The sequence below is a fragment of the Berkeleyomyces rouxiae genome, assembly GCF_048999995.1.
Source record: "Berkeleyomyces rouxiae strain 22BRR77 chromosome Unknown BrBRR77_ptg000012l, whole genome shotgun sequence".
Taxonomy (NCBI): domain Eukaryota; kingdom Fungi; phylum Ascomycota; class Sordariomycetes; order Microascales; family Ceratocystidaceae; genus Berkeleyomyces; species Berkeleyomyces rouxiae.
In genome coordinates this window covers 2,750,165-2,777,629 of record NW_027396502.1, presented here as the reverse complement: position 1 = coordinate 2,777,629, position 27,465 = coordinate 2,750,165, and the positions used below count along the sequence as shown (strand labels likewise).

Here is a 27,465-nt window from a genome sequence, read left to right as displayed (position 1 = left end):
AAGATCAATGTCCAGATTAAGCCTTGTCGCATTTGTCGCTTTGTCGAGGACCCTTCAGCAATTTGCATCTCTTGTCTTCAACTATTTTCATGTTGGTTTTCAGCTATCCTAACATTTGCGTCATCTAAAGCATAGAAACCATGAACCCTCAAAGAGAGGCCATGATCAACGGCCAAAATGCGGGCCGGGGCCGTGACGATGGTGATGAAGATCGCGGCTCCGATCGGCGACACAACCGCGAGAACAACCAACGCAGCCGCGACGATCGCCGAGACAACCACCGATACGATAATCAAGACCGATATGGCCGCGACCGCCGTGATCGCGACTTTACTGCCCCACGACACGACCGCAGCAATCGGATTTCAAAGCCGTCCTCATCATCCTCGTCGCGAAACGCCACTCCACAACACTCACGAAGCGGCACCTCAGCCCGCTATTTGACACAAGACGAGCAGTCACAACAGTACGTTGCCGATGAAGACAAGTTCGTGCTGCAGCAGGCCAAGAAAAAGGCAGATATCCGCGTACGAGAGGACCGGGCTACGCCCATTGACAACCTGGCTTTCCCGCTACGTTACATTGAGCCAGCGCGCGATGACTTCGACTTTGACGAGGGCGATGTTGATATCGATGTGCCCGAAGCACAGGCTGTGCTGGCAGCTGCGAGCACTGCGCAGCTTCGCGAACTGAAGGAGGAGATCTCGTCGTATCGTACACTCGAGACAAATGACATGAGCAGAGAGTACTGGATAGCCTTGTACGAACTGTGTGCTGACAGGCTATCAAGTAGCGGCACCGACGGTCGTGTGGTGGAGTCGGTGAAAGCGGATATTGACAAGATTCTCAGTCCCAAGACACACGACCAGCTTGAAGCTCTTGAGAAACAAATCCGCGCAAAGCTCGATGGTGATGGTGACATCGACGTGGATTACTGGGAGCAGCTACTGAAGAGTCTGCTTGTATGGAAGGCCAGGGCAAAGTTGGATCGTATAATCACCGCCATGAGAGAAGCGAGAGCAAAGGCTTTGAAAGAGCGAGACCCTGAAAAGGCCAAAGCTCTGGAGGCCGGGTTTGATGTCACAGCGACTCTTGCTCCGGTCGCATCTTCAGGCAAACCAGCTGAACGCGCACCTCTACCCCAAAGCGATGTCTCATTAACTCCAACTCTCTCTTCCGCGGACGGTGCTGCTTCTGCTCCACCCCCAGGCACCGCGCGCTTTGCCCACACAGGCCCCGAGGACTTTTCATCTGCTACTAAAGCACTTTACGACCGAGAAGTAGCACGCGGCATTCGCGACGACGAAGAGATCTTCAGCACCGAAGAGGCGGTGCCTACAAATGTTGGAGGTGATGTGCCGCCTATATGGGCCAAAAAGTACCGCCCACGCAAGCCCCGCTACTTCAACCGCGTCCAGATGGGATACGAGTGGAACAAATACAACCAGACTCACTATGACCACGATAACCCGCCACCCAAAGTCGTGCAGGGCTACAAGTTCAACATCTTCTACCCCGACCTTATTGACAAGACTAAAGCACCAACATTCAAGATCATCCGTGAGAATGGACGCCGCCGGGGTGAGTCGTCAACATCGACCATGCCGGGCGAGAACGACACTTGTCTCATCCGGTTCGTAGCTGGGCCTCCATATGAGGATATTGCCTTCCGTATCGTAGACCGTGAATGGGACTACAGCTCAAAAAGAGAACGCGGTTTCAAGAGCAGTTTTGACAATGTAAGTTTACAGTCGTCCTCAATGAAGGCATTTCCCTACATCATACGCCTCCTGCCCAGTGTGTGCTTTGGTATTCTCTACTTGCTACAACACATTTGTTTTCCCGTCAGGCTTTTGACTGCCTTTTTTCTTTTCATATCTTTCCAGAGGGGTTGCCAATCACAACGCAAGGAACTCTCGGTGATACTTTTGGCTATTCATTCCTTTTCCCAGACAAGTGCTGACCGTCTTTCTTTGCTTCTTAGGGCATCCTTCAGTTACACTTCCAGTTCAAACGTGTAAGTACATACATATCTGTCATATCCAGCTTTAATCAGGCTCAATACTAATAGTCTCTATCCAGATTTTCTACCGCAAGTGAGCTGCCTTTTTTACAACCGCATCATACTGTCAACCCCTAGGCCTGTTGTGCAAAGTAGTTGTCGGGCTACAATCTGCATACTCGGCTGTTGGATAAATTATTAGGCATTGCCGAGAGCGGGGAAATACCGAAATGGAACATTCGATTTAAAGCGTGAAAGAGATTATTGATAGCACACTTGTACACTGTCAACGAATTAGACACGAACTGCCCCATTGCAGATGACCTGACCAAAAGGTCCAACGTCTAAGGCGAGAAGAGCCGGTATGTCCCGCCCGTCTTGTGATTATGACAATGGGCCATAGAGAGGTGGAAGGAATGGAGGATAGTTCTAGACATAGTATTGCGATGAAGCAGGAACATAAGCAGGGCAGCGCAATCAAATGGATTGATTCCAGTGGAGAGTAGAGTTGCTCAAACCCTGCCGTGATAGTAGAAGAATCTCGACAGTTGGGCAATTTTTGGGTAATCTCAAAATGCAGCTAAGCCAATCGCAGGCTACAGCTTCAACCCATCACATAAATAACAGGTTGATTAAGTATTCCCCGCAATCTATACTACTACATGCCACTTGTGATCAAGTCCTATGTCCTTTTCTCTACTCTTTCTCCCTGGCTCTTGTCCGCTCCTGTTAACCAATCCGTGCTCCTTGTCTATTGGTCCTTACAGCCTACACCCACATTCATATGATCCATTTTATGTCATTATTTGCCAATAATCATAGTCAATTTCAACACAACTTCACGTCTTTTACCACTAATGCCAATGGTGATGTTTTGTGTAAGCCTCATTTCTCACTAGGGTCAGGCCAGGGTTAGCGTCACCAAAACCACCCCCAACAGGCTACACCGATAAACAGGTTACCGCAACTCATTTGTGTCTCCTCTTCTACCAGTCAAGAGTAGCTACGTAGGTGTGCATGAAAGCACAGCAGAAGAGGGATGACTAAAAAAGTCACCATCTGCTGGAAAAGAGGCATCCACTTGGTCTTGGAGCCCTGTATCAAACGGAGTCACACCGGCACCACCGAGAATACTGCCTATTTTGTGACATTTTCACTATATTGATAGTATGGTCTCGTTTATGATGCAAAAGGCCGTTAAGGCTGACTCGTTCTTCGCCTTTTTTTGTCTCTGCTTTGTTTTTTTTCTTTCAATTGCTAACTGCTAGATTGATTTAGGAATTGTTTCACTGTGACCCCATCTCCTGCAGATTGACATAGCATGAAGCGGGGGAGCCAGGCAAACAAGAGAAGAAAGAAGAGAAGCCGAAAGAGCTTGATGAAGAACCACGTGCGGCAAAGAGGAAGACTACAGCAGCATCTGAAGGAATGGGTGGGCAGGTGCTGGTGGTAGGGCGGTGAAGAGACGGGGCTGCGGGATCCCGTCTCGAAAGGGGTGGGCCGAAGAAAAGAGGGCAGGCCAGAGACAGATACAGAAGAAAGCAAAAGAATTAGATGTTTGTCTGCTTTGTGGGTTTTTTTTTTCTTTTGTCGCAGAAGTGGATTGTCCGCGTTAGATGTCCGTTCCGGGAGCCGGAAAGGGAGATGAAAGTTGTAAGGGTTTGTGAGAGATTGGTAGAAGCCGGCCCGAAGAAGGAAGAAATTTTCCAGATGGGGAAAGTCGGACGGAGCAGATACGGAGAGTCACACTCCTACTTCTTTTTACCTCTCCTCCCTTGTTCAACTTAGCCGCTGTAATCTTATACGTACCCCTCTATGTTCAGTGCGTTGCCTTCAGTCACTAGCCCCCGTGACACCGGCCCTCCGTGACGCAGTCTGTTATGACTCCCAGTTCCACCCTTACGTCCTCTTTCATTATTTGCCACTGGGCTTTGCAAACAAGAGGTTAGAAATGAGGTGTGCAAGCATACGACAGAAACCCCTTGTTAGCCATCCTCCAGTGTTCCCTTTGTGCTGAAACTAGTCTTGTAGACTTGTTCTTTGTGTTCCTGTTTTCCTTTGGAGGTTGCATCACGCCTGAGATTTAGCTGTGATCAAGCTCGGGTGTTAATGGAGTGAGAGGATGTGTAGAAAGTAAAACTAGAGACTTATGATCGATAAGAGTTCCACGTCAATGGTACGCCTTTCTCAACGATAACGGCGTGTGTACAGTGTGTGCACTGTACTAACACGGTACTTGTACTACTAACAGACCCAAGCCTAACAATCACAAACTTCTAACATGTTTTCTCTTGGGCCTTTTTTTTTCTCGGGAATATGAATGAGTGTTTTATCTCAGAAGCAAGAGGTCATGAGATAATGGAAATATTGCAATTGTGCAAAGAAAATCGTGGATGTGTGCAATGCTAAACATAGAACTCCGTGTGTGTAACGACTGCCGAAGCTACGCTGTTCCTGAACGCCTCACCTTCTTTTTTTCCGAGCCGGTGTCTTTCTTTTCTCCCCATCTTTGCTCTTCCTATCTCAAAAGAGAGCAAATCTGCCCGCATCAACCCTAGTCAGTACTCCTACCGTGGGGTATTGCCGCCCCGGCTCTGGCATCCGGTGCCGAGCCGTCTTTCCATGGCCACCGTAAACACGGTCTCCCACTCATACAAAAAAAACGCGCTTGGGGGCCACAGATGCTATCTTTGTGACCGGCTCACACATGGCATCTGAGTCGTGGGAATACCGCTTTTATTCTTATTCACGTCTCTCCTCCTACTTTTAGCATTTATCCTCCTATTCTTATATGCGGACAACCGGTTGTCTCTCAATCAAGTTTGCCTCTTCCGTCTTCGACTTCCTGTTCTGTAGTTGTGGTTGACGCGTGCTTGCAAATCGGACGACTACGCAACAAAGGGAGAGAACCGCTGGTTTGGTTGTTTCGACTTGAGCACGGGCATAGAGGCTTTTACGTACTAAGAAAGGGGGTAGTAAAAGAAGAAAACGATGGCGATAGAAGCACGGTGTCGAGTAAATACGTGGTCAAGAACAGACTTGTTATCAAGCGGAAAAAAAGCGGGCATGCTGGTGTCGTTGATAGTGTGCGCGCTAGGGTTAGGGTCGCACATACCAGGACCGCAAGCCGCAAAGACTCTAGAGTTACATTGCAAGGGCAATAGAGTACACAATTGCGTACTACTTTCTGGACATAGTTGCAGTGTAATGTCGCATGACACGCACTCTTAACACGCACTCTCTTGTTTTACTTGGGTTCCTGTGCTTCTGACGGGCTTTTCACAGCCTGCTTGGTGGATGAAGTCATGGATGAACCCTGTGTTGCCCCTATCTTAGGACAGCGGCAGATATAGAACAAGAAGGCTGCAGATGGGGATGGGGCAAGAGACGAAAGGGACCAGGAGGGAGGGAGCAGTTGGGACAGAGTCGCAGTGGCTCAGGTACAGCGGAAAGTAGAAACACGCCCCGCGTCTGTGCATCGAGAAGCTTTGTTCACTTGCGCAATAAAGTTCCCGGATTCCAGGGTGTGTTGTATGCAAGTAAGCTGGCTAGCGGTGTAGCTGGGCCATACTCGGATACAGCGATAAGGCAGCACGGCAGTTACGGCAGCCACACGCTTAGTTGCATAACTACGCTACGTCTTACACGAGGCCCCGCTATGTGAAAGTGACGACAAAGGGAGCCAAAGTCACGGTGGGTGGGCGATAAAATGGGTGCTTTGATCGTGACCGAGAAGGGGCTCATGGAGTGTGGCTTTGGTCTTTGGAGGAAATGGAGCGGCTGTGGCCATACAGTGTGGATCGCAGTTCCCTTGGTGCGTAGCAACAAGCAGCAGGCAGAGAGCTGAAGCTGGCGCGGGCAAACACGAGGTGGGATGAAAGTAGAGAGAGAGAGAGAGAGAGAGAGCCTGTGGTTAACTATGGATAGTTTGTAACTGACATGGTTAGGAGATGGATATGAACTGTTATCTATGTTATGTACATACATGACACATGCGTATGCCAGAGAGCTCAAGAGAAGGTCGACCGCAAGTAGTCACGTCTGTGTCATTGCACAGATGCAGATGAGAAAAAATCGAGAAAAAAGGCAAAAAAGAAAAAGAACCAGAGAAAAGACACAGACACACACGGACAGGGCCCGTAAAGATGAATTTGTATGTGCAGACGAGACAGAGCACAAGGAGTGAGAACAGACCAAACAAGGTAATATTGGCCAGTTGACAGACATGAATTTACAGTCTTTTTTTCTTTTTTTTTTTTTTTGTTTCGTCCTCTCTTTGCCTGTCCCTCCTCGTCTTTTTTTTGGTCCCGTGTTGTTCTAGAATGGGAGCTAGGCGAAGAGACCCCGTGAGAGTAGGCGGCGGGCGTGGCGTGGCTGTTCTTTTGTTCTTCCTCCCGCCTGGACCCTTTGCATGCATCCGCTTTGGAGTTTATATACATACATAACCAGCTGCTCTCCTACTGCATAACTGCTCCTGACTCCTTGTTAGCCACTTACACTGACTAGCTATTGTTGCTGTTGTTGTGCTCACTGTTACTCTCGCATTCCCACCACGGACTTGCTGCTACGTTCGAGTTGCCCCTCCTTGCCAGAGAACCCGCAAAACATTCTGTGAACAGCCGAAAGGTGTTTGCCGTCTCCGTGGTCCCTCTTCTCTACACGACCCTTCTCATTGTGGTCTTTTTTTTCCCCTTTGAAAGCCAAGGCCGGTCTTATTCTCTCGCTTCTCGCTTGTCACTAGCTGCCGGCTTTTGTCTTTGTGCAAACATTCCGCAAAGATTTGGGATCGAAGCCTCTACTTTTATCTCCTGGCTGCTTTGTGCCCCCCTTTGGCCACCTCTTTACGCTACATCCTGGCTACTCTCCCCGGGACTTGATATAGATATCGACGCCCGGCACTTGTTTTTGCGTTCTGGTTTTCTACGGCTTGTCCTCCATCCATCTTCTTCTTCTCCACACCTTCAATACCTATCTCTCTTGTCTTTGCTTGTCACCCCTCCCCCTTCCCCAACCATGGATCACTACAGTTCTTTGTACTCCGTTTCCTATTCCTCTACATTGCCGTCAGTCGAGTCTGTCGTCACATCGACATTGCCTTCACCCAATATGTGCCTTTATCCGCGATCCATCCAGAGCGAGCCTCACCACGGCTCACTGCCTCGTTCAACATTAAACGCTACAGAGCCTGACTCGTCCTCTTCTCACTTTTTGGCTTTACCGCCCTCTCCAGAGACTGCCCAAGCCGACCTGTCTGCTTCGTCACAGACTGGTGCTGACAACTCCACATTTGGCTCTTCTTCCTCCTCAGCGTCAACTTCTCCTTCCTCTTCCACCTCATCTCCTGATAGCACCTCCCCCAAGGTTATTGCTACTTCTCCTGTCACTCAAACGCCCTCATCTCTGATCGTGACGACTGGATGCACTGAACTTAGTCCTGTCATCGGTCATACTACTGGCTCTAGCAGTCTTGAATCTCTGCTACACCGCGCCACCGGCTCCGTGTCCAGTTCGTCGAGCCTGTGGCCCATGTCATCTCCCCGAGACGACTACGACAACGAACACTACTCGTTTGGCCCGTCTCTCGGAACTTCGCCCGCCTTCCCCACGCTTCACCACAACCAGGACCAATATCAACATCACGCCAGCGCTTCCCTTTCTGGCAACCCCACGTCACCGTCGTCATCAACTCTTGCCATGTCGTCAAATGCCCCTACTATGAGCATGGAGTCTTCTCGGGCTGCATCCTCTCTATCTGATTATTCTATGGCTGCCGCCCAGCCTCGTTACCCGGGCAGTGCATACCAATCACCTGTTGCGGCCTCTTCAGTCCATCGCTCGCCCATGGCCTCTAGCCCTCTTGGAAATAGCACTAACCACAGCGCCTACGACGAAGATGGTCTCCTAGTTCTCGAAGCAGAGCGCCGTGACTCCAAAATTCAAGATGTGCCAGAAAAGGTCGAGGAGCCCTACGCTCAGTTGATCTACCGCGCCTTTATGAGCGTCGCCGACCACGCTTTGACCCTGCAGGAGATATACCAGTGGTTTCGCGAGAACACAGATAAGCCACAAAGCGGTGGAAAGGGTTGGCAGAACAGTATCCGCCATAACCTCAGTATGAACGGCGTAAGTATATCCATAAGAGCCTCCAACTGCCCTGTTCATTCGCTAACTCGCTTTCTCTCTCTCCGCTTTCAGGCCTTTGTCAAGCGTGACTGCAAGCCCGGCGCATCTTATTCCAACTCCTACTCATCTTTATCCAGTGATTCTAAGAAGTCCACAGTCTGGGTTCTAGAGCCCTGGGCTGCCGAGAAGGGCGTACAAAGTACCACCCGCTACCGCAAGGAAAACTCCATGCGTCGCGCCTTGTCCTCATCATCTGCACTATCGTCTTCATCCGCCCTGGCTGCTGTCACCGCTGCTGCTCTGGACAGCTACCACTGCTCATCCTCCCGCTCGCGCCCTTTAACTACCCACACAACGCTGTCTAGCCGCGCACTCAGCGGTCGCAAGGGCGGCTGCGCAACAAGCAACAACGCCCGTGTGCGCAAGCGCGAGAGCTACACGCTGGGAGATGGCATTGGGCGGTACTACGCAGGCACCCACGGGCATCGTGGGTCAGAAACTCAACTACATTATTCCGGGTCCGGATCTGGAGCAGCCTACGGAAGTAGCACGGGGTACTCGCTATATCAAGCCTCTACTGGAGCGCCGTCTTCTATCAAGTCCTCGGTATATGGCACCCTGCGGTCAGATGACTACACGTCAAATGCTGCGCATCATGACTTTGGCCACGGCCACGGTCATCAGCATGGCTCGCAGAGCCAGCATAGCAGCCAAGCTGGCTTGATGGAGCCCCAGATGCAGGTCCCAGGTCTAACAGCAATGGCGCTGCCATATACCTCGTACCCCGCCTCAGGAGAGTCAGAAACCTCTGCCAGTGGCCCAGCTGGCAGTGGATTTCACTATGTCGGCGCCGAATATCCGTCGACTTGTGGCTTTAACGGACATGAAGGAACGCCGTATTACTAAAGAGGAGGAGCAAGGAGATTATGATGTCTACGAAAGTCTATGGTTTCCTTTTTTTATTTCCTTTGTTCCTTTTTTCCTTTGGTTCTTCTTGACAGATTTGTGTCTTTTCTTCTGGTCGTGTCTAGGAATATTTGTTATACCCATTTCCTTCGTGGTTGTTTTGGTCTTTCTGTTAGTTGATCTGTTCTTATTTTCCGTTTTCTTTTTCTTTTTTTGACTTCGCCCAATTGATTTCCTCTTTGGGACCCCAACCTGTTACTTAGTTCTTGCACTGATTCTCTCGTTTTCTAATCTTTTAGGTTCCTACAGTCTTGATTCTTCTCATTTCTATAGTTACAGCGCCAGGAGCAGACAGTTTGACTCTGCATAACTAACTATAGTTATTGTATCTTCTTTCTACATTTTTGGCATCTCAGAACCATCTCATACGTAAGCACCCTCATACAAGACTGACGTTTATCCTTCGTCGTCTGGTGCGTATTCGTTCATGGTGAAATGATATAGCCACGAGTATCAGGTATTTGATCGGTAATGTAACACAGGCTGAGAGTTGATGACTCGTTAGCGTCTCTCCAGGGAAATTAGTGTCTTTTCGGGGTTCTTTAGTGTCTTTAGTGGTATCTTGACCATGGTAACACAGGTCATGATATCCTGTGGCAGTGGCATCCATAACTACAACGACAGCATGGTAGGAGAAAATGTTGCCCCTGCGGAATATATTTACTGCTTCTATCTCCCATTTGCTTCGCCCCATGGCAAACTTTCCTGAAAGCTCGTAACACGGCGAGGAAGTCCGAGGTGACCGTCTGTGAGCCTTGAACAGGAGCTGATTAGAGCCGGGCTGGGGCAGATGGCGTTTTCCAGATCGAATATCTGCATCTGTACAAGAATCGATGCTGCTGTGCCGTCTTCGAGACCCTGTCTTCATCTTGAGCTCCCCTTGTCCGTCACAATTCTCCTTCTCGCCTAACTTGCCTTGGCTGTCATTTGTCCAATCATGACCCCAGACACATATATGTTGTTTGGCAAACAACCCACGAAGCGCCAGTAAAATGACTTGACATGTATCAAGTCAAGAACAAGAGAATGGGTACTCTTACCCTTGCAGCGCGCTTTCTCTTGGTGCCCAGAAATCCTGAGATGTCGATAATTAATACTGGAGTCGGGAAGACGGAAACTAGACACCGGACGACCTACACCACTACAAGACGGATTAAAGATTCGGAATTAAGAAAGGTCTAGATCTATAAGAGTCAAAAGGATCTGATGGAAACAGAATCTGGGGACAATATCTCTTCCTTGCTGCTGTCAAAGAGAAAGACGAGTCTAAACGAGACTATACCCTAAAAAAGCCAAGCACGGAAAGCTTTGTGTTGCTCTTTGCTTGTCATCAGTAGTCTTGGTTGGTGTCAAGACGCATCAAACTACTTCTATAGCTTGTAGACATTACCTTTACACACACTTGAAACTGGAATTCTCCTAGCAAATCCCGCAGATCGCTACTTGACTTGAGCCTGCAGTCTAGATAGACTTAATTCCACGAGCCTGCTCTTGGCCATGTGCTGCCAGCAAAACGAGAACATGGACATCCATCCCCTGAGGAGGCAAACGTGCGCGATTAACAATGGGCGGATGGGCATATTGTCCTGTAGACATGTACAAATAAATATGTGCAATTATACACCGATGCTTCTATAGAGAGAGGCAAATGGCCCAAATGAATATGCATGTAGACGGTGTATAGGTGTATCCATAAAAGCCCAGACGTATGTGGCCCGAGTTAACCCTGCAGCTTATTCTTAATCGGGAACCGAATAAGGCCCAGAACTGACTTCGCCCAGCCAACCTGGGCTAGGTCGGACTTGAAAAGCCCTGGTGTAGACGCCTCCGGTCATGTTTACCGTTCGTAACAGCCACCACATGTGGGTTGCCCTGTTGAACCTGGCTCTAGCTTTCGGGAGGAGGGTCCTTGCCCCCCCCCCCCCCCCCCCCGGCAGTCGAAAATAGCAAAGGCACAACTAGGTCTAAACTTCCATCTTGTACAGGAGATGTTGGAATTAAGGGAGAGCGTACTCGAGCCAACCCAGTGGGAGAAGGGGGGCAATGAGGGAAGAAAGAACGGAAAGGAGAATAGTTTTTTTATTTTTTTACAAAAATAATTTCCACTTCCCATTTCTTCCTCATCGGGGGGTTTGCCTCGTCTGCTCCTGATGAGTAACAATTCCTGCACTGGTTGGAACCGTACGTCATAGCCACCCGACAATCCACCCACGAGTAGGGAAGACGGCAAAAAAAAGTACCGCGAGTCCGGTCATGTTCCTCACTGCATGTCCAAGGGAGACGGGCCGGCGTGAGTCCTTCCCTTGTATGTCAGACATGGATTCACTTTCGTGTCCTGTAATAAAAAATACAGGCTCTGTACGAGTAACTGTGTTCAGGTAACTATTCCTATCGACCTGTACGCCCGTTCCAGTCTTCAACTGCGCCGCTGTTGTATTGTAGCTGTACGCGATCCTTTTGTAGCCGAAAGAAAACGCGCACAACGTCAAATTCGAGTTCTGCTGGGGGCCAAGCACCGAGTCACGCTGTCCCTCCTCCAAAAACGGCCCGTCTCCGACTTGGCGTCTGGAATAGCCAGTGACCGTGATGGTTTCATCGCGCAGTCCTCACAGACCGAGCCTGGCCTCAACAGCCTGGGCAAGACTGCCATGGCCCCCCGGAGCCAACGGATCCTTTTCGAGCTCAACCCTACCAACGAAGGCCTCAGGTTGCAGCCACACGCTCTAACTTATTCTTTGTACACTCTCTACACCCCTAGCGCAATGCAAGTCCACACGCAGAGCCGCCGTCATAAGAATCCAAGCCGAGTTAACTAACTACTCAATATTGCAACCATAACCATGGAAGGCTGGGACTGCAGCTGTGGAGATCAACCTTGTTGCTTCTAGGCGTGTTGTCTACACACGCATGAAGAACGACGGGAAGTCTTGGGGGGATACACAGAAGATATCCCCACTCCTGTGGACTAGGCATTCACTAGACAGGAACAAAGATGCGGGGGAGGGGCCGGGAGTTTGACACGTGGTGAAGACAATAGAACAATAACTCTGTGGAAGTGTATTGTATTCACAGTGTGGCAGTTTGGGGGCTACATATCCGACTGCCAGGGGGCCTACTATTTAAACACGATGTGGTATGCAGCCAGTTGCATGTGCCCAACGTCTTTCAGCCACGTTCAACACACCCCTCCCCATATTCCGTCCAGACTTCAAACCCACTTCTTCGTCCTCCGTCGGAGTCTTCAGCTCCGGGCCTTCAAGCCAAGCTTGAAAATGTATTTTCGTCCCATCCATACACACTATTGAGCCGGTGTGCATAGTACAGCACCCTGTACCCCTCAATCTTGCTTTGGTGGGGTCTGTGGAAGGTAATCGACTTTTGCACCCAACCCTGGTTGTCCGATGCCGACGGTGGTGAGAACTGGATTACCGATCCAAACTTTGGCACAACTGTGAAACCTATATTGGTCATGGCCTTTTCAAACTGCACCCAATCAATGCTTCCCCGGGCGTTTCCCTTGCAGAATAGATTATCAAATACATCGAGGGCTTCGCGACTAGCAAAGATCTTCTTGGGAGGCCCCCTTTCAGACTCTCGCTTGATAGGAGGAGGCGATGAAGAGCGCGATGATGGCAGTGTACTGAAAATAGACGAGTGTTGCGGTCGTGTCTTTTGCTTCTCGCGTCTCTTCTCAAAACGTACAGCCGGCTCGTCTTGGGGAGGGACAGGCAGCGGAATCCACTCACTCGATGCAGCACTATTGGCTTGCTCGACGCGGGCCTGGACTGCATTGAATTGTAGCTGCAAATCATCAAGACACTCCTCAATCAAATCTTGGTAGAGAAACCCGAAACTGGCACCAGCCTTTTCGTTGACAAACTCGTCAAGAGCCTGGAGGGCGCATTGTGCGACTTCGGCCTTGTTCATGTTGTCGATGGGAATGACAAAACGGGAGAAATCAGCCTCACCCTTGATAGCCGCTATTTCAGCATCGAGACTGGCTGAGCGCGCCACAAACATCTGTCCTTTCTTGCGCGACAGAGGCGGCATCGAGATAGTAGGTGATATATCTTGGATGAGACCAACAATGGCAGCCAGATTTCCCAAAGACCGGGCCTCAGACTCGGATAACCGCTCCCATTCCTGCTCATCCTGATGCAGTATCTCGAGCGCCGAAACCAGCTGCACGGCGGAGGATGCTGTAGTTTGCGGCTGGCACAACCGTAACATGTAGCAAAGCTGGGCATCGGTGCTGATGAGTGCATCAGGCTTTCCTTTGATGTTAACTTTATGATTCCCAAGAGTGTCGGAACTGGTTGACACGCGCTTGAAATGCTTAATGCCCATGTTCGTCTGGAAGCTGCGTTTGAAGGCATTCTGAGCACGTGAGAACTCAAGGTGGCACACATTGGAGATTTCCTGCAGGATAATAGGCTTGTAGATCTTGTTGTCGGCATGCTTCTCTAGTAGTTGCATAAGACGAGAAAGATAGTTCCACACAGAAGCGGCTTTGACAGTTTCAAATACAGTCTCCAAAAAGATGGGGCTAATGTAGTTATCCGTATGTACGTTCATCAGGCGGCCTTTTTCGTCTGGGACTAAGCCAGGCTGACTAAAGAAGCGGAGGTTGACCTCGTCGGAAAGAAGAGGCGCCGACGTGGTGAGGAGTGTAAGGAACTCCTGTGTTCCGTCAGCCTGGTCTTGAACCAAGGGGATCAGGTCCTTCAGTGTTCGCTTGACAGTGGCCTTTGTGCGCACAGCTAAAGATGCACTTTGCGGGGCTCCCCCGTTGGAGCTGCCACCCTTCTTGTTCTTCACTTTGGCAGCTTCAGGGATAGGCTCGTCCACCGAGTTGATTTCCAGGATGTCCTCGATGACGATGTTCATGACTTGCAGCAAGTACATTTGCCGATGGAGAATTAGCTCTGCGACGTTCTGCGGGATGCACACATTTGCTTTTATAGCCGGGCCAAAGCCGGTCTTGGCCCGTTCATCAATGATCCGGTAGCTCGTGCCATAATCGTCGCCCTGTATGAACAAGGTCCAGCAGTTTTTCAGGCTTTCCTTTTCCGGGCAGCGCAGCCTCCGGCTATTGATCATGTCAAGAATGAAATGATAGTCACCCGGTCCGCCGTCCAGGCCTTCGGCGTACTGCTCCGTCAATGACTTGGAGGTACGATGCTCTATCAGTTCGACGAGGTACTGCGAGCCGGGCTTGGTAACATCTTCCAAGTTCCACTCGGGCAAGAGCTTGTTGACATTGCCGAGAGACTCATCGCGGGAGCTCTTGAGCACGGCGCCCTCCACAGAGCCATCTTTCATGCATTTCTCCCTCTGTTTCTTGCTGAGTGTCGGCCAGACAGCCCGGCATGTATCACCATGGAGCTCCCATTTGAGGTCGAGATCCTTCTTCAGCTGAACGACAGTAGTGTTGATACTCATTTGCACTGTAGCACAAACGGCGCGGCGATGTGCAAGTGGGTGTGGCACGGTGATGATTTATCAATCAAGAACCCCTCATGAGACGCAAATCTGGAGAGAGAAACTCGCTCTATCTTTGCATACGCTGCAAGACTGCCTAGATAAGCAGCCAGCCCGATGAGAAGTGGGGTCCTCCCCGCATGCACCACTAGGGTCAGCCAGTAGGATCTCAGGGTTAGTAAACGCGACCAATCCAAGGAGCACGCCGCACGTCCCATCGAGCTTGAGCTTTGGTCCCTTGTTCGTCTATGACGACATGCCCCCAACATCGGCCTCTTCTTTCTAGATTTGCGCCGGCCAGTCTTTCAGTTTCGCTTTTCGTTTTTGTTCTCTCCAGCGGTACCGCGCTCCTGCAGCCCGCTGTTTCCCAGTTCTCCATCTTGTGATCTTCCGATAGATTTACTCAAGCAACCAGCTTTGTCTCCAGCATGAACCTCCCGGCCGCCGTGTCGGTCTTCTTCAGCCGCAAGACATGGGAGAAGCCACCAATCACCGTGTTTCCGTTCCATGCCCTGGTCGTTGTGCCGGCCCTCCTCGCGATACTGACTGCCGTGGAGCTGTTTATCCATAGCGATCTGGACCTCGCCATGTTGTTCTCGCAGTGCCACTCACACGCTCTCTTGCCCGGCCTGTCGCGAATCCCCGTCCTCGGCCCCATGCTATGTTACCTTGTCCGCTTCTTCCAGCTGGCTGCAACTTCTACACGCGGCTTCGCCGTTTTCGCTGCCGTGCTGGCATATATATCTGGTCTGCTGACCGTCTACACCGTTGAGGGCGCACGGGTGTGCAATAAACCTGCAGTATTGATTGCCTACCCGACAGGGCCCTTCCTGGTATTCATTCTTCTCGGCGGTGCTGTTGTGTGGGAGCTCCTCGTTGTGCCGGCCTTCTTTTTGCGGTCCCAGGCGATTCGCCGGGATCGGCAGGACGCCACGCCCGAGACTCTCCAGCAAGCTTCTGAAGACGATCCGTCGCTGGGGTCCAAGCTGCGACACTTTACGGATGACGCTGAAACTGTCGCTATTCCCGCGGGAGTCGCCTTGGGCTTCATTCTGCCGTCGATCCTGATGCTTTCCCTGAACTCGCCCTGGTTTGCAGGTCTGTGGCTCTTTTCGCCTCTATATGTCGCGGGTATTCGTATATTAGTGCGTCGTGTTATTGCTTTCCAAGCTGACGGGTTCACTGCGACTCATCTTGAAAGCAACAAGGCTGCGCTGCTTAGCATGTACGGGGCCCCTGTTGTTGTTTCTGTCCTCGCTCACTGGAATCTCGTCTGGAGTCTTCTAGCGCATAACGATGACCGCACCGAGATGACACGCAGTGTACTCAACTTTGTCATTGTCGACATTGTCTTTGTTGGGTTGACAGTACTTTACTGGATCTTCATTGAGGCTGGCTGGAAAGTTGCTGTCGTTATGCTTGCGGTCAGTGTAGTGGGTGGACCGGGTGCCGGTGTCTGCGTCGGGTGGATTTATAGAGAGCAAAAGCTGCTTGACGATATGCTCAAAGTTGGGCCAGAGCAAGCCACGCTTGGTGAGGAAGCTCATGATACAGACCACCCCGAGCCTGACACAAATGAGGAGACGCCCCTTCTCTCTTGATAGCACACGTTTATTCCCTAAACTTCAGCCCTGCGCTGTGTTGCCGACAAAAGAAACAGTGTTTACGGGCGATGAAGCGCCATAATTGTTGTTCCACTTGGTCTACATAATGTCATATGAATATCCAATCCTAATGGTCTACATTCCGCCCACCGTGTCCGAGGGAGGTCTCCAACTCCTTTTCTTTATATGCAAGTAGACCTTTCCATAGACTTTCGCTAGGCCCATGCATATCATCTCAGTCTCAAGTTCACCCACCGCCTTCTCACCAGCATCATATCACGACTTTTTCTATTCAGTAACTAAGCTGTTGGACTCGCTTGTTCCTGTCCCTCTTTCTCTTCCATTCCTCGCTATATAACCCCTCTATAGTCCCTTGCGTCATACAATGTATGCAGCTTTACGCCTCGCCAGTCTGCATCCCTTGCATGGCTAGAGTCCACTGAATCAGGGAAACTAGTGTGTTTTTGGGTGGCGTTAAAGTCTCATGCTGTGTTCCTCGCCAGGTGCAAGACATGAGGGAGCGGCTAATAGAAGGGCGAGGCGTAATAGTTTGTTTTTTGCGAGGGATCGTTCTAGCTGAGTCTCAGCAGGCTCTGCACCTGTGGGCAACAATTTGAAAAGCAAAACATCTTAAGCAGCCTCCAGCAACTCTCCTCTGTAGAATCTTCAAACTCTCCATCAACACCCGAAGCCACGACGCCAGTCAGGATGTGGTCTTTTTCGCAGGGCTCATCGCACCGCTTTCAGCTCGTCTCAACCACATCAGACCCTGAGGCTCACGCTGAAGAAAGTTCGCCTCTTGACCAAACCCATCATGACAAGGACACCCGCTACGTGTCACCCCGCAGTGAGCCGACGTGCTCGATAATAGCCTTGTTTATTCCAGTGATCCTCTTTTCCGTAATAATCGCTGCTTACGCCGGGTTCAGACTTGGCCGGGCAGACGCCAACCTTGATCCAATATGCGCATCCTATACCACGCAGTTCTGTGAGTAGCATGACCGACATCCCTGGCCCATGGCCAAACTAACCTCTACACTCCAGCGCCCCTTCTCCAAGACGTCGAGATCAAGTATGATTTTACTGCATTCAACGGCTCCTTTATGCAGGAGACCATCTACCGCCGTGAGCCGTCCCCCGCTGTCGACCAGGCTTGGGAAGATTTGGGGTTGGACGCGGAGCCCGGCATCATCTCCTATGACGACGGACTCCGGGCGGGGTTGGGCCCTGGCCATGTGCAACGCAATCAAAAGTACGGTGGTGGCTTTGTGGTGAATGTCGAAGGGATGCACCATTTACACTGCCTCAACCTGCTGCGCAAATCGCTATATTTCAACGTGGACTACTACAAGAATCTCGGAAAGCACGCCTTTAAAAACGATGAACATGTTCTGCAAAGACACGTGAGTAAGTGACAAGATCTACAAAGTTGCCCCAAAACACGGAACTCTCGGATTCCTAGTGTTAACATGGACAGCCCACTGTCTGGATACTATCCGTCAAGTGCTCATGTGCAATGCCGATACAGGCATTCTGGGCCAGGTTTGGTACAACCAGAGCCATCCCAAGCCCTTCCCCGACTTCAACACGCTGCACAAGTGCAAGAACTTTGACGACATCAGCGACTGGGCGGTTGGCCTGCAGGTGAGTCTCGGAAAAGAGTGGCCGATACGAACAGGCGCGCTTATGTGTGCTGACAACCCCCCGCTTTAACGTCTTAGATGGACAAGTCGAAACCGAATCCGCCCGATTTCCTTGCACCACCCGTTTCCGGGTTTGTGTATCCCGCAATGCCATGAGATGAGGATCATGTGTAGTCACGGGCATTCCAATCAGTACAATGTTTTAGCTCTGGCTCGCAAATGGATCCAGGTGTTTTTGTTCTTGCGTTTAGTTGGTTATATCAAAGTAGAATACAATACCATACACACAGCATTACGGAGGTCTTTTCCACCAACAACTCATCCTATGTTAAGGCTTCGATTTGGCTGTCTACTGGCGAGAACCAATACCAAGACGGCACATCATCACGTTGCCCTTCTTTGCGGCATAGCCACCATGACTTAATACTTCCCAGGTCTAATCACATGCCAACCAGTCATCATACACGATGAGTACGTATAGTTCATGCATGATGGCACAACCGCTCCCACCCCACACTGTCCGGCCAGCCGGCCTCATTTCAAGCCCAGCTTCCTCCCGCTGCCATCAGTGCCGCCCAGACAGGTAGCGGATAAACAATGTTCGACTTTGGCCGTTGGGCTGACATATTCTTCACTCTTCACCAGGAACCCTAACCTCGCATCCCAAGCCCTGGCACCCTGGCGTGCTTATCATGCGCTGACCAGTCCTCGTGTCCCTGGAACTTGGCTTCCTGGCCTGGTTCTGCTCATTTTCTTCCCCTTTTTCTACGCCCAAACAGGCTAGAGTCATTGGCGCAGTTTGCGCTGATCACTTTAAGCCGGTCATTTTATTGCGCAAATATTCCAGTGAACCCCATTTGAGACCCGTTCCTTTGGTCTGCCCCTTGCTCTTATAGGCACACATTCTCCCTTTCTTTTCGTTGAAGTGCCAGTGGCCCAGAAGTTTCGGAATTACACTTCGACATATGCGGCAAACGAGCTTTGGACATATACGGCAAACGAGCTCATGATCCCAACAGCCAGCTTCACCACCACTTCTTGGCCAACGTCACTCTACCAGCCAAACTGAGCGGCACATCGGTACCGGTACACACACGCCGTCTGTGATATTCGCGCGTTCTACGGGTTGGCAGTAGCCGCTACACTTCTCTCTATCGTTCGGTTCCCTGTTCCACCGGCGCGCTATCCGTTCATAGCGAAAGATTACATCTCGGCTTATCACGTCTCACTTCAGCTCGGCACATAGCCGTGTGAGGATCAACCACTCCTGGTTGCGGAAGTGCATGTATGCCGCGAGTAGAATCCCGTTGCCCGCAGAAGAAGAAACCCAGTACATGTCAGCAGATCATAGCGGTGCCAGCGCGACCACCAAGTGATTGATTCTATCCATCTATAGCCATTGGCGCATTGCTTCTCGCTGTTTCTGACAGCTGCATACATCCGCCTGCCCGTCTTCCAAGGTTTCTTTGCAGGATTGTCTGTCAAAGTCTTGACTCCCAAGAAAGCCTTTAAGCTTATAGAGCCTCTTCCGGCACTACCTTGATCTACCCGAGGTCTTCGGATCTACCGCGGGGCTGCTAGGTTAACCCCACGCCGCCTCCGTAACTCGCGCAAGTTTATCCATACTTGTACGCTTAGCTACTTGGCTTACACTCCAACCAGGAAGTGGTAGTGAGCGAGTGTAACCATCCAAAGTGACGCCTGTACAAGTAGAACTTGGAACATAAACGCACATACCCACCCTCTGTCATGGATTCGTCGTTTTTGGTGCTCTCATTAAGGGCCCCTACGAATACCGTGGATGCTGATGGCAATTCGAGTATTCGTGAATACAAGCGTAGGCGTTATCACACCAAGAGTCGGCGTGGATGTACGGCCTGCCGCCAAAAGCGAGTCAAGGTGCGTTGCAAATTCTTCCGTGTGCCTTTTACCTGGCCATGCATTTTTTTTTTAATCGCCTCGACCGAAAGCTGACTTATGCCAAATTACCAGTGTGATCAAGGTAAACCCATTTGCCTGCGCTGTACCCGCAATCGCCGCCAATGCGTGTATGCCGATCCCTGGCCAAATGACCAGCCTGGATCTTTGGCTCCTGAGCCTGCTCCCAAGCGTGCGACAAGCACCGCAACGAGGCCTCGTCACTCTCTAGCATGGTCTTCTATGTCATCAGACTCCAGTGATTCATCGCCTCCTCCGTCAAGTGCAAATAAAGCGAGTGTGGTCAATGTACCAAGCCCGCGCATCCTGGCCATTTCCTACACAAAGGCCATGAATGACATGGGCCACGGGCACACTGGGACAAGTATTGACGCCTTGGTAGACCACTTCTTGGGGAACGGTGGTACTTTTATTGGCAGTGCGTTGTTCTCTACATCTGCCTGCAACCTTTGGACAGCTGGTGACGACGCACCACATTTGCGGTCCTCTATTTTGGCATTTACGGCATGCCATCTCCGTTATCATACTGTCGACTCTAGTCAGCATTCTTTGGCAGAGCTGTCTCAGGAAGCGATTGCCCTGCCGCAGTTTCAGCGAGCACTCGGAACCAAACTGAGCCCCCGGCGTGCCGATACACTTATCTTGACGGCCCTTGTGCTAAGTATGCTCTCGTGGGCGGTCAGCCTTGACAACGATCCGCGGAGGTGCTGGGTATACAAGCCGGCGCATGATGTTTCAAAGCTTGGGTGGCTGAACATGATGCTTGGCTTGCGACCGGTTCTCATGGCTACGCTACCGTTCCGAGAAAAGAGCATGATGTGGCGCGCCATTTCTAAAACCACCGAGGTCGGCGGCCAGTCTTCAGGCCCAATGAGCGGGCATGTGACAGGCACTGGCCACGATCTGGACATGGAGCGGATTCCCGAACAGTGGAGGCAGCTCGCGTACTTTTCGTGGACGGAAGCCGATGCCGAGAACATCCAGTACCTTATCCCGCCATTGACCACGCTCACTGCCATGCGTGGCTTCAAGCCCATGGTGCCGGATCAGCTACTCCCATACTTCCAGCTCCTGTGCCGATTGCAACTGCAGTTCCGCAATATGCTGGCGGAAAACGACGTCAGGACCCTGTGGATCATTGGGTACATGTTTGCCATCATGAGCCATGTTGATTTATGGTGGTGCTCAGACAAGCTCCGCAGAGACTTGCGCGGTATCAGACTGTATCTTGGTGAGATTGGACTGGTTAATTTGAAGGGTGAGAAGGGTGTGCTGTGGCGGAACTTGTTGCGGGAGCTAGAAACCACTGCCGCACCAGGATTCCTTGATGCCGAAGCCGAAATTTTGGTGGCGAGACGCAACTGATGGACACGACACGAGAAGGTGGCTATTATAGCATCAGGCGAACAGTACTAGTTGGTGATGTAATGTGAATCTGTGCTACCAAAACGTGGCTGTCAACAGTACGTATTAGATAACTACTTGCACCTGTGGACTGACGGGCCGTAGTTCTGGTCATCGAAATAACAAGAAGAGTGCAGTGGCTACAAGGTCATGGTTGTCTGGGCTCGTATATGCAGGCTGCCCACACACTATTTGCCATAGAGTGAGTGGAACGTAGTTGGTGAGAGTTCTGGTGATGGCAGAGGGCCAGGGTCAAGCATTGACAGCATATAGGAGGCTTCTGATTGGGTGTGATGGATGTTGTTGCACCAGGATAGTGCCGGGATTGAGTCGTAATCTAGCTGGACCCCCAAGCCTGCCAGCACTGATCCGTCTCCTATATCCTCATCCTCAGCTATGGACAAGTCAAACGAAGACCTTTGCCAACGATAAGCTTTCGTTCTGCACTAGAAACACACCATGTCCTGCACACTCTCCATTTTGGTTCTCACGCTGCCTCGTACTTTGTCTACGTCATGCCAGACCACGATTGTTGGCGACTGCGTGTCGTATATCAAGTGTCACACTCTCGCTTAGACAATGCGATGCAGGCAGTGGACCCTGGGGACACAGTGGCCGGGCGATTGTGGGCCTGTATGGTCCATCAGTATTTACAGTAGCATACTCATAACATTGCTACGCATGCCTGTATATACAGCACGGCTTGCCCCTTATCCACTGGCCCCCCTCCCATCACTAAGTTGCTTACGCAACCTCCCTCTCGGCGCATCGTTCCTGTCTCCAGCTCTTGTTTCTTTTTTCTTTTTTTACCAGTCTTGGCCTCATGAAGTTGGGTTCATACAGCTGAGCTAGATCCATGTGGTGGGTGCATATGTGATGTTTGCTGCAAGGCCAGGCCCAGGTGGCCCCTGTCAGTCACCGTTTCTTCTTCACCTGGGAATGGTTCCTTTTTTTCTACACTAGTTTAGCATGTCAAGCTGTGTTCATTTCAAGGGCAAGGTTTTGGCTGTTGTCACGATGGGAGGCAATCCTGCGTCGAAGATTCAGTATCTAGCGATGCCACAAAGACCGCCCACCATTGAACTATCTGTACAAGTGATTCCGAGATGTGATATCATGCGGGCTGACAACAGCGCTGCTGGCCCTGATAAAGCAGAGGCCTGCATCTACTCATCGGAGCGGCATCTTGGCCGCTCCAAGTTATCGACATATCTGGAATATCCGCCTTGCGACGACAGCCGCCACCGTCCTGCGCCGAGCATCCTCTTTTAGTCACAACATACAAACTACATTCAGCACAGGTAGAAGGAGTCTATTGTATGCATCCATTTCTTCGTGACATCCTGGTTCTTGGCCGCCATTCTAGAACGTTGCTTTTGCCAGTTTAGGATGCATCATCGACACCACACAACTTGCTCAGGTACCATTGGGCACATAAATTCCCAGTGTCGGTCTCCTTGGGCTATAAAGCTCTTCCTTTACAGACCACCTCTCTTTACCTTTGGCCATTCGGCTTAGATTCTCCCACATATTATTTCTACGATGAAGCCATCTAGTGCGTTAGGCCTTGTTGGCCTAGCCACCCATGCCGTGGCAGCCGACTACACATGGCCCAACGCCATCGACGAACTCGAAGAGATTGCCTTTCAGCTGTTTTCCACCAATGCTCGCAAGTTTGCAGACAATGTGAGCCCCTGCACCGACCTGCCATTTGGCGCGGGCCGTGTTGGCGCTGCCGAATGGTTGCGCACAGCGTTTCACGACATGGCCACTGGAAACTCCTACACCAAGGTTGGAGGTGCCGATGCATCCATCCAGTTTGAGCTAGGGAACTCGGATAACTCCGGCGTGGGCTTCAAAGCCACGCTGCAGTGGATGTCGCCATTCATGACTCGTAAGACCTCCATGGCTGACTTGATAGGCCTTGGGCTTTATGCATCGGTCCGATCGTGTGGAGGCCCGCAGCTGGAGATCAAGCACGGCCGCATCGACGCCAGGTCCGCCGGACTGACGGGTGTCCCTCAAGTTCAAAACACCATCCAAACATTCCGGACACAATTTGATCGCATGGGCTTCAACGCCGCAGACATGATTGCCCTGGTGGCTTGTGGCCATACGCTCGGCGGTGCCCACGCGGCCAACACGCCGGATGCAGTGCCTGAAAACACATATCCCAACGATATGGCTCCTCTCGACTCGACCCCTGCGTCATTTGACAACGCCGTTGTCAAAGAGTATCTCAACGGCACAACAGCAAACCCTCTTGTGGTTGGCCCTTACACTCGAAGTGCCTGGAGATCGGACTTGACAGTATTCAAAAGCGACAACAATGTGACTATGAACTCTCTTGCGGACAGCAGCACTTTCATGACAACCTGCCAAAATGTTTTGAATAGAATGTATCAGCTTGTTCCCTCACGGGTCACATTATCTTCGGCCATTCAGCCCTACGTCATCAAGCCATACCGGATAGCTTTGGCGTTGAAGACTGGCGCTACTCAGTTGACTCTTTCAGGACAGATCCGCGTTCACACGGGCACCATTCCTCAGAGCACGATACAAAGCCTGACTATCACCTACAAGAGCCGTAGCGGTGGTTCTGGAGGAAGCTATACTGCAACTATCCAAGGCTTTGGCCGAGGTTTCGATGATGAGTTCGCGGTAGGTCATCCCTTCTCCTCTCCCCATATACTTGTGATTTCGCAGATACTAATACGCTTCTAGTATTATCCTTTAAACATTGACATCGATACTGCGGTTGGTATCTCGTCGTTCGTTATTGACGTGAATCACAACGATGGCACCAAGACGTCATTCAACAACAACGGCAACGGATACCCTGTTCAGGACTATGTCGTCATGCAGACTCCGCAGAGTTGTTTGCTCTCAACGTCTGGCACCTTTACTCCCGCAGCTGTCGTCCACAACTCCCAGAATAACGCGAACGTATCTGCAGTCATCACCTACAAGCAGCCGCGGGCCTCAACTGGGACGAACCCCGTGCCTCAGCTGCTCACCATGACCGTACCGCTTGTCAAGGGCGACTGTTATGGGGATTACACCATGTACTCTGCATCGACAGTCATTCCGGGAGGTCTTAGCTCAGAAGCTACTATTGACATTGTGAGCTCCTCTAATGGCCAAACATACACAGACGAGTTCCGTCGTGGCCGTGATATCGGCGGTACATGCCGCGTCTTCTCGGGCGGTGCAACCTGCCACAGTGGCGGCTCTACTTCTTCGACCACCTCGTCTGCCATCAGTACTAGCACTCCATTTGGTAATATTTCCACCTCTGAAACTGCGACAATCTCTTCGAGTCTTTCGACAACAGTGCCTCTAAGTACAGGCGCCACTTCTACAATCACTTCAAACTTCTCTACTACCTTTTCGACGTTGGCTTCGGGGAGCTCGTCGTCTATGGATTCGTCGTCTATTGGCTCTTCCTCATCCACAACCTCTACATCTACAACGCCTTCTTCTAGCTCTACACCGGCCACGCCTTCGCCTCACCACCGCGAATCTGTCGGTGGATATGCCCTTGTTTCTTGCTGGACTGAGGGATCTGGAGAACGGTCCCTGAGCGGATCAACCACATCCAACGATGACATGACGCTTGAGGCCTGCATGGACTACTGCGACGGCTACAACTATTGGGGAACGGAGTACGGGCGTGAATGCTACTGTGGAAATAGCCTAGCCTCTTCGTCTACTTCTGCCGATCTGAGCGAATGCAACATGCTTTGCAGTGGCGACTCAACGCAATATTGTGGTTCTGGAAATCGCATTGAACTGTACAAAACGACCGCTCCCATTCCCACGCCTACCGGAGCTCTATCTCATGCCGAGACTGTTGGCAACTGGAACCTCGTTGGCTGCTGGACTGAGGGCGATGGCGTGCGGGCCTTGAGCAGTGCTGCCACAGCGTCATCCGACATGACAAACTCCATGTGCGCGGGTTTCTGCCAAGGCTACAAGTTCTTTGGCACCGAGTACAGCCGGGAATGCTACTGTGGCAACGGGCTTGCTGATAGCTCTAGTGAGGCTGAGCTAGGCGACTGCTCCATGGTGTGTGCCGGTGATCCTTTCCAGTATTGCGGTGGCTCTTCTAGATTGGAACTGTATCGCGCAGCCGACTCTGAAGATTCATCTACGGCCAGCTCATCTCTATCTAGCGTCGTTTCCTTGTCCACTAGTACCTTGACAACATCATCCACGGAACCAACTACCACCGACTTTGTGCTAACTACTGAGGCCTCTACCACCACCTCGTCAGTCCCCGCTACCCCGGGGCCCCAAAACTATGACATAATTGGGACCGAGTGGACTTTGATCGGTTGCAAGACAGAAGGCACCAATGTCCGGGCGCTGTCCTCAAAGTCCACGTCCACTTCCGACATGACGCTGAATGTCTGTGCGGACTTTTGCTCGGGTTTTAAGTTCTTTGGAACCGAGTATGGCTCAGAATGCTACTGCGGAAATTCTTTTGCCTCCTCCAGCGCCGACGCCGCCCTCTCCGACTGCTCAATGACCTGCAGTGGTAACAGCAGCCAGTACTGCGGTGCGGGCAACCGGCTAACGGCGTACCAGTCACCAAGCACCGGGCCTAGCATGCCGGCCACAGTGGGAGAATACGTCCTTGTCGGGTGCCAGACGGAAGCAACCAATGGACACGCCTTGTCGTCCAAGGCCACTTCCAGCAGCACAATGACCAACGAAGTGTGTGCTGAGTTTTGCACGGGATTCAAGTACTTTGGAACTGAGTACGCGGATGAGTGCTATTGTGGAAACGAACTGGCAGATGGCTCAATCGAGGCGGACTTGGATGAGTGCACGATGCCATGTGCTGGATCAAGTGCAGAGTACTGCGGAGCGGGCGGGAGACTGAGTTTGTACCAACTGGCGGAGGACGCCTAAGACTTTGTGTGTAACTAACTATTTAATACTAATGCGCATTAAAATTGAGACGAGTTGAAATTCTGGTGATGGTGGGGTTCTTTGATTAACCTGGCTGATTTGATTTGAAAAATGGCCGTAGAAGCCTGTCTCGCGAAGAATTCCCTGCATACGGCGACAGTAATGTGCATGATCCCTGTCCCAGCGAAAAGAAAAAAAAAAAGAAGAAAAAAAAACCTCACACGGAGTTTAGGCCCCGGATTTTCGTGTGGGTCCCTAGACACTCGGTCCGGTCGGATCCGCCGGGACCGGACTTGCCCAACCGTAAACTCTGCGGAGAGACAAAAAAATGTCTGACCACGATGGGATTCGAACCCACAATCTCTTGATTCGTAGTCAAGCGCCTTGCCATTGGGCCACGCGGCCGGTTTCCGGTTGTTGAAGGTAAATTCTGTATCGGAAATTTTGTTAGAAATCCACCGGTCCGCCGTGTGGGGCCGGGCGGGGCCGCATATCTTCGGAGCCTAATTTCCGGATGTTGTAGTGTGAAATTTTTTCGCCATTGTTTCTTAGGGTTAGTGAAGCATAGGAACTGACAGAATTTAGAGAATTTCATCAAGTGTGTCTGCATATTTCCATCAACCAGGCTCGCGTATTGACTGCAAAAAACAGAAAGTTGCGGCGAAGAAACAAGTCTGTTTGTCCAAGGAGCACACAGAGAAACTTGAATCTCACGAAAAAGTGTAGTTAGTTATACTGAAGCGTTCTCCTGGCCGTGAAACAGTAACAGAATCTCATGAAAAGACGGCATGGCTGAGACGGGCTGATGGTTTCTTTTTCTTCTCCTGTCTTGCCTTGATACTCCTCGCGGCCCTCCATGTTTCCTCTCTACGACTGCCTCTCCCTTGTTTCGTTCCCGACAAATCCGCAGACTCAGGCCGCGTCACTACAGCCTCAAGCCGGGAGACTGGCCACAATGGCTTCTCAACGGGGACTTGTAACCGCCGTCTCTCAGCCTGTTCGAGGAGTCTCGAGGTTGTTGAAAGAGCCGCACAAGATGCCACATGCGAGGGGGATATGGAAAATCTTGCAGTGAGAGAGAGCCTCGGGCGGCTTCCTCGCGAGACGACAAAGGAAGACGAGGAAACAGAGAACAGAGAGAAAAGAGGGAGCAGAACCCGCTTGCACGCACCTATCCACGGCCTCGTCTTCGCTCTCAATCGCTCCTTGGCTGCATCTTTAGCGCGGGGTATCTTCAGGGAACGCTTCATAATGGTGCGCCCGCCGCCTGCAAATCCGAAGGCCCCCCCTGTCCGCGGGTTTGTGTAAGTCGACTTCCCACGTTCAAAGCAGCTAAAGTGACTGAGCTTTTTTTGTTCTTTTGGCCCGTGTTGGTTCCTTTTTCCCT

At 51.2% G+C, this 27,465-nt stretch overlaps 7 protein-coding genes across 7 annotated transcripts; 6 read left to right on the top strand and 1 right to left on the bottom strand.

Annotated features, from left to right (window-relative positions):
• Nucleotides 1-140: 140 nt before the first annotated feature.
• Nucleotides 141-2,100, top strand: BROUX77_008094 (uncharacterized protein; the record flags this gene model as incomplete). The annotated part of the gene is made up of 3 exons (XM_073753260.1): nt 141-1,739; nt 1,985-2,017; nt 2,083-2,100. 3 exons carry the CDS (start codon nt 141-143, stop codon nt 2,098-2,100), a joined length of 1,650 nt encoding a protein of 549 aa, XP_073602387.1.
• A 4,915-nt stretch (nt 2,101-7,015) lies between these two features.
• BROUX77_008093 (uncharacterized protein) lies at nt 7,016-9,031 on the top strand (the record flags this gene model as incomplete). The annotated part of the gene is made up of 2 exons (XM_073753259.1): nt 7,016-8,125; nt 8,198-9,031. The coding sequence occupies 2 exons, from the start codon at nt 7,016-7,018 to the stop codon at nt 9,029-9,031; spliced, it is 1,944 nt and encodes a 647-aa protein (XP_073602386.1).
• A 3,315-nt stretch (nt 9,032-12,346) lies between these two features.
• Nucleotides 12,347-14,533, bottom strand: BROUX77_008092 (uncharacterized protein; the record flags this gene model as incomplete). The annotated part of the gene is made up of 1 exon (XM_073753258.1): nt 12,347-14,533. The coding sequence occupies one exon, from the start codon at nt 14,531-14,533 to the stop codon at nt 12,347-12,349; it is 2,187 nt and encodes a 728-aa protein (XP_073602385.1).
• A 467-nt stretch (nt 14,534-15,000) lies between these two features.
• On the top strand, nt 15,001-16,173 carry BROUX77_008091 (uncharacterized protein; the record flags this gene model as incomplete). Its single annotated transcript, XM_073753257.1, has 1 exon — nt 15,001-16,173. One exon carries the CDS (start codon nt 15,001-15,003, stop codon nt 16,171-16,173), a length of 1,173 nt encoding a protein of 390 aa, XP_073602384.1.
• A 711-nt stretch (nt 16,174-16,884) lies between these two features.
• BROUX77_008090 (uncharacterized protein) lies at nt 16,885-17,975 on the top strand (the record flags this gene model as incomplete). Its single annotated transcript, XM_073753256.1, has 4 exons — nt 16,885-17,164; nt 17,221-17,583; nt 17,654-17,820; nt 17,898-17,975. 4 exons carry the CDS (start codon nt 16,885-16,887, stop codon nt 17,973-17,975), a joined length of 888 nt encoding a protein of 295 aa, XP_073602383.1.
• Nucleotides 17,976-19,568: 1,593 nt separating this feature from the next.
• Nucleotides 19,569-21,122, top strand: BROUX77_008089 (uncharacterized protein; the record flags this gene model as incomplete). The annotated part of the gene is made up of 2 exons (XM_073753255.1): nt 19,569-19,718; nt 19,812-21,122. The coding sequence occupies 2 exons, from the start codon at nt 19,569-19,571 to the stop codon at nt 21,120-21,122; spliced, it is 1,461 nt and encodes a 486-aa protein (XP_073602382.1).
• A 1,581-nt stretch (nt 21,123-22,703) lies between these two features.
• Nucleotides 22,704-26,078, top strand: BROUX77_008088 (uncharacterized protein; the record flags this gene model as incomplete). The annotated part of the gene is made up of 2 exons (XM_073753254.1): nt 22,704-23,822; nt 23,886-26,078. 2 exons carry the CDS (start codon nt 22,704-22,706, stop codon nt 26,076-26,078), a joined length of 3,312 nt encoding a protein of 1,103 aa, XP_073602381.1.
• Nucleotides 26,079-27,465: the final 1,387 nt, after the last annotated feature.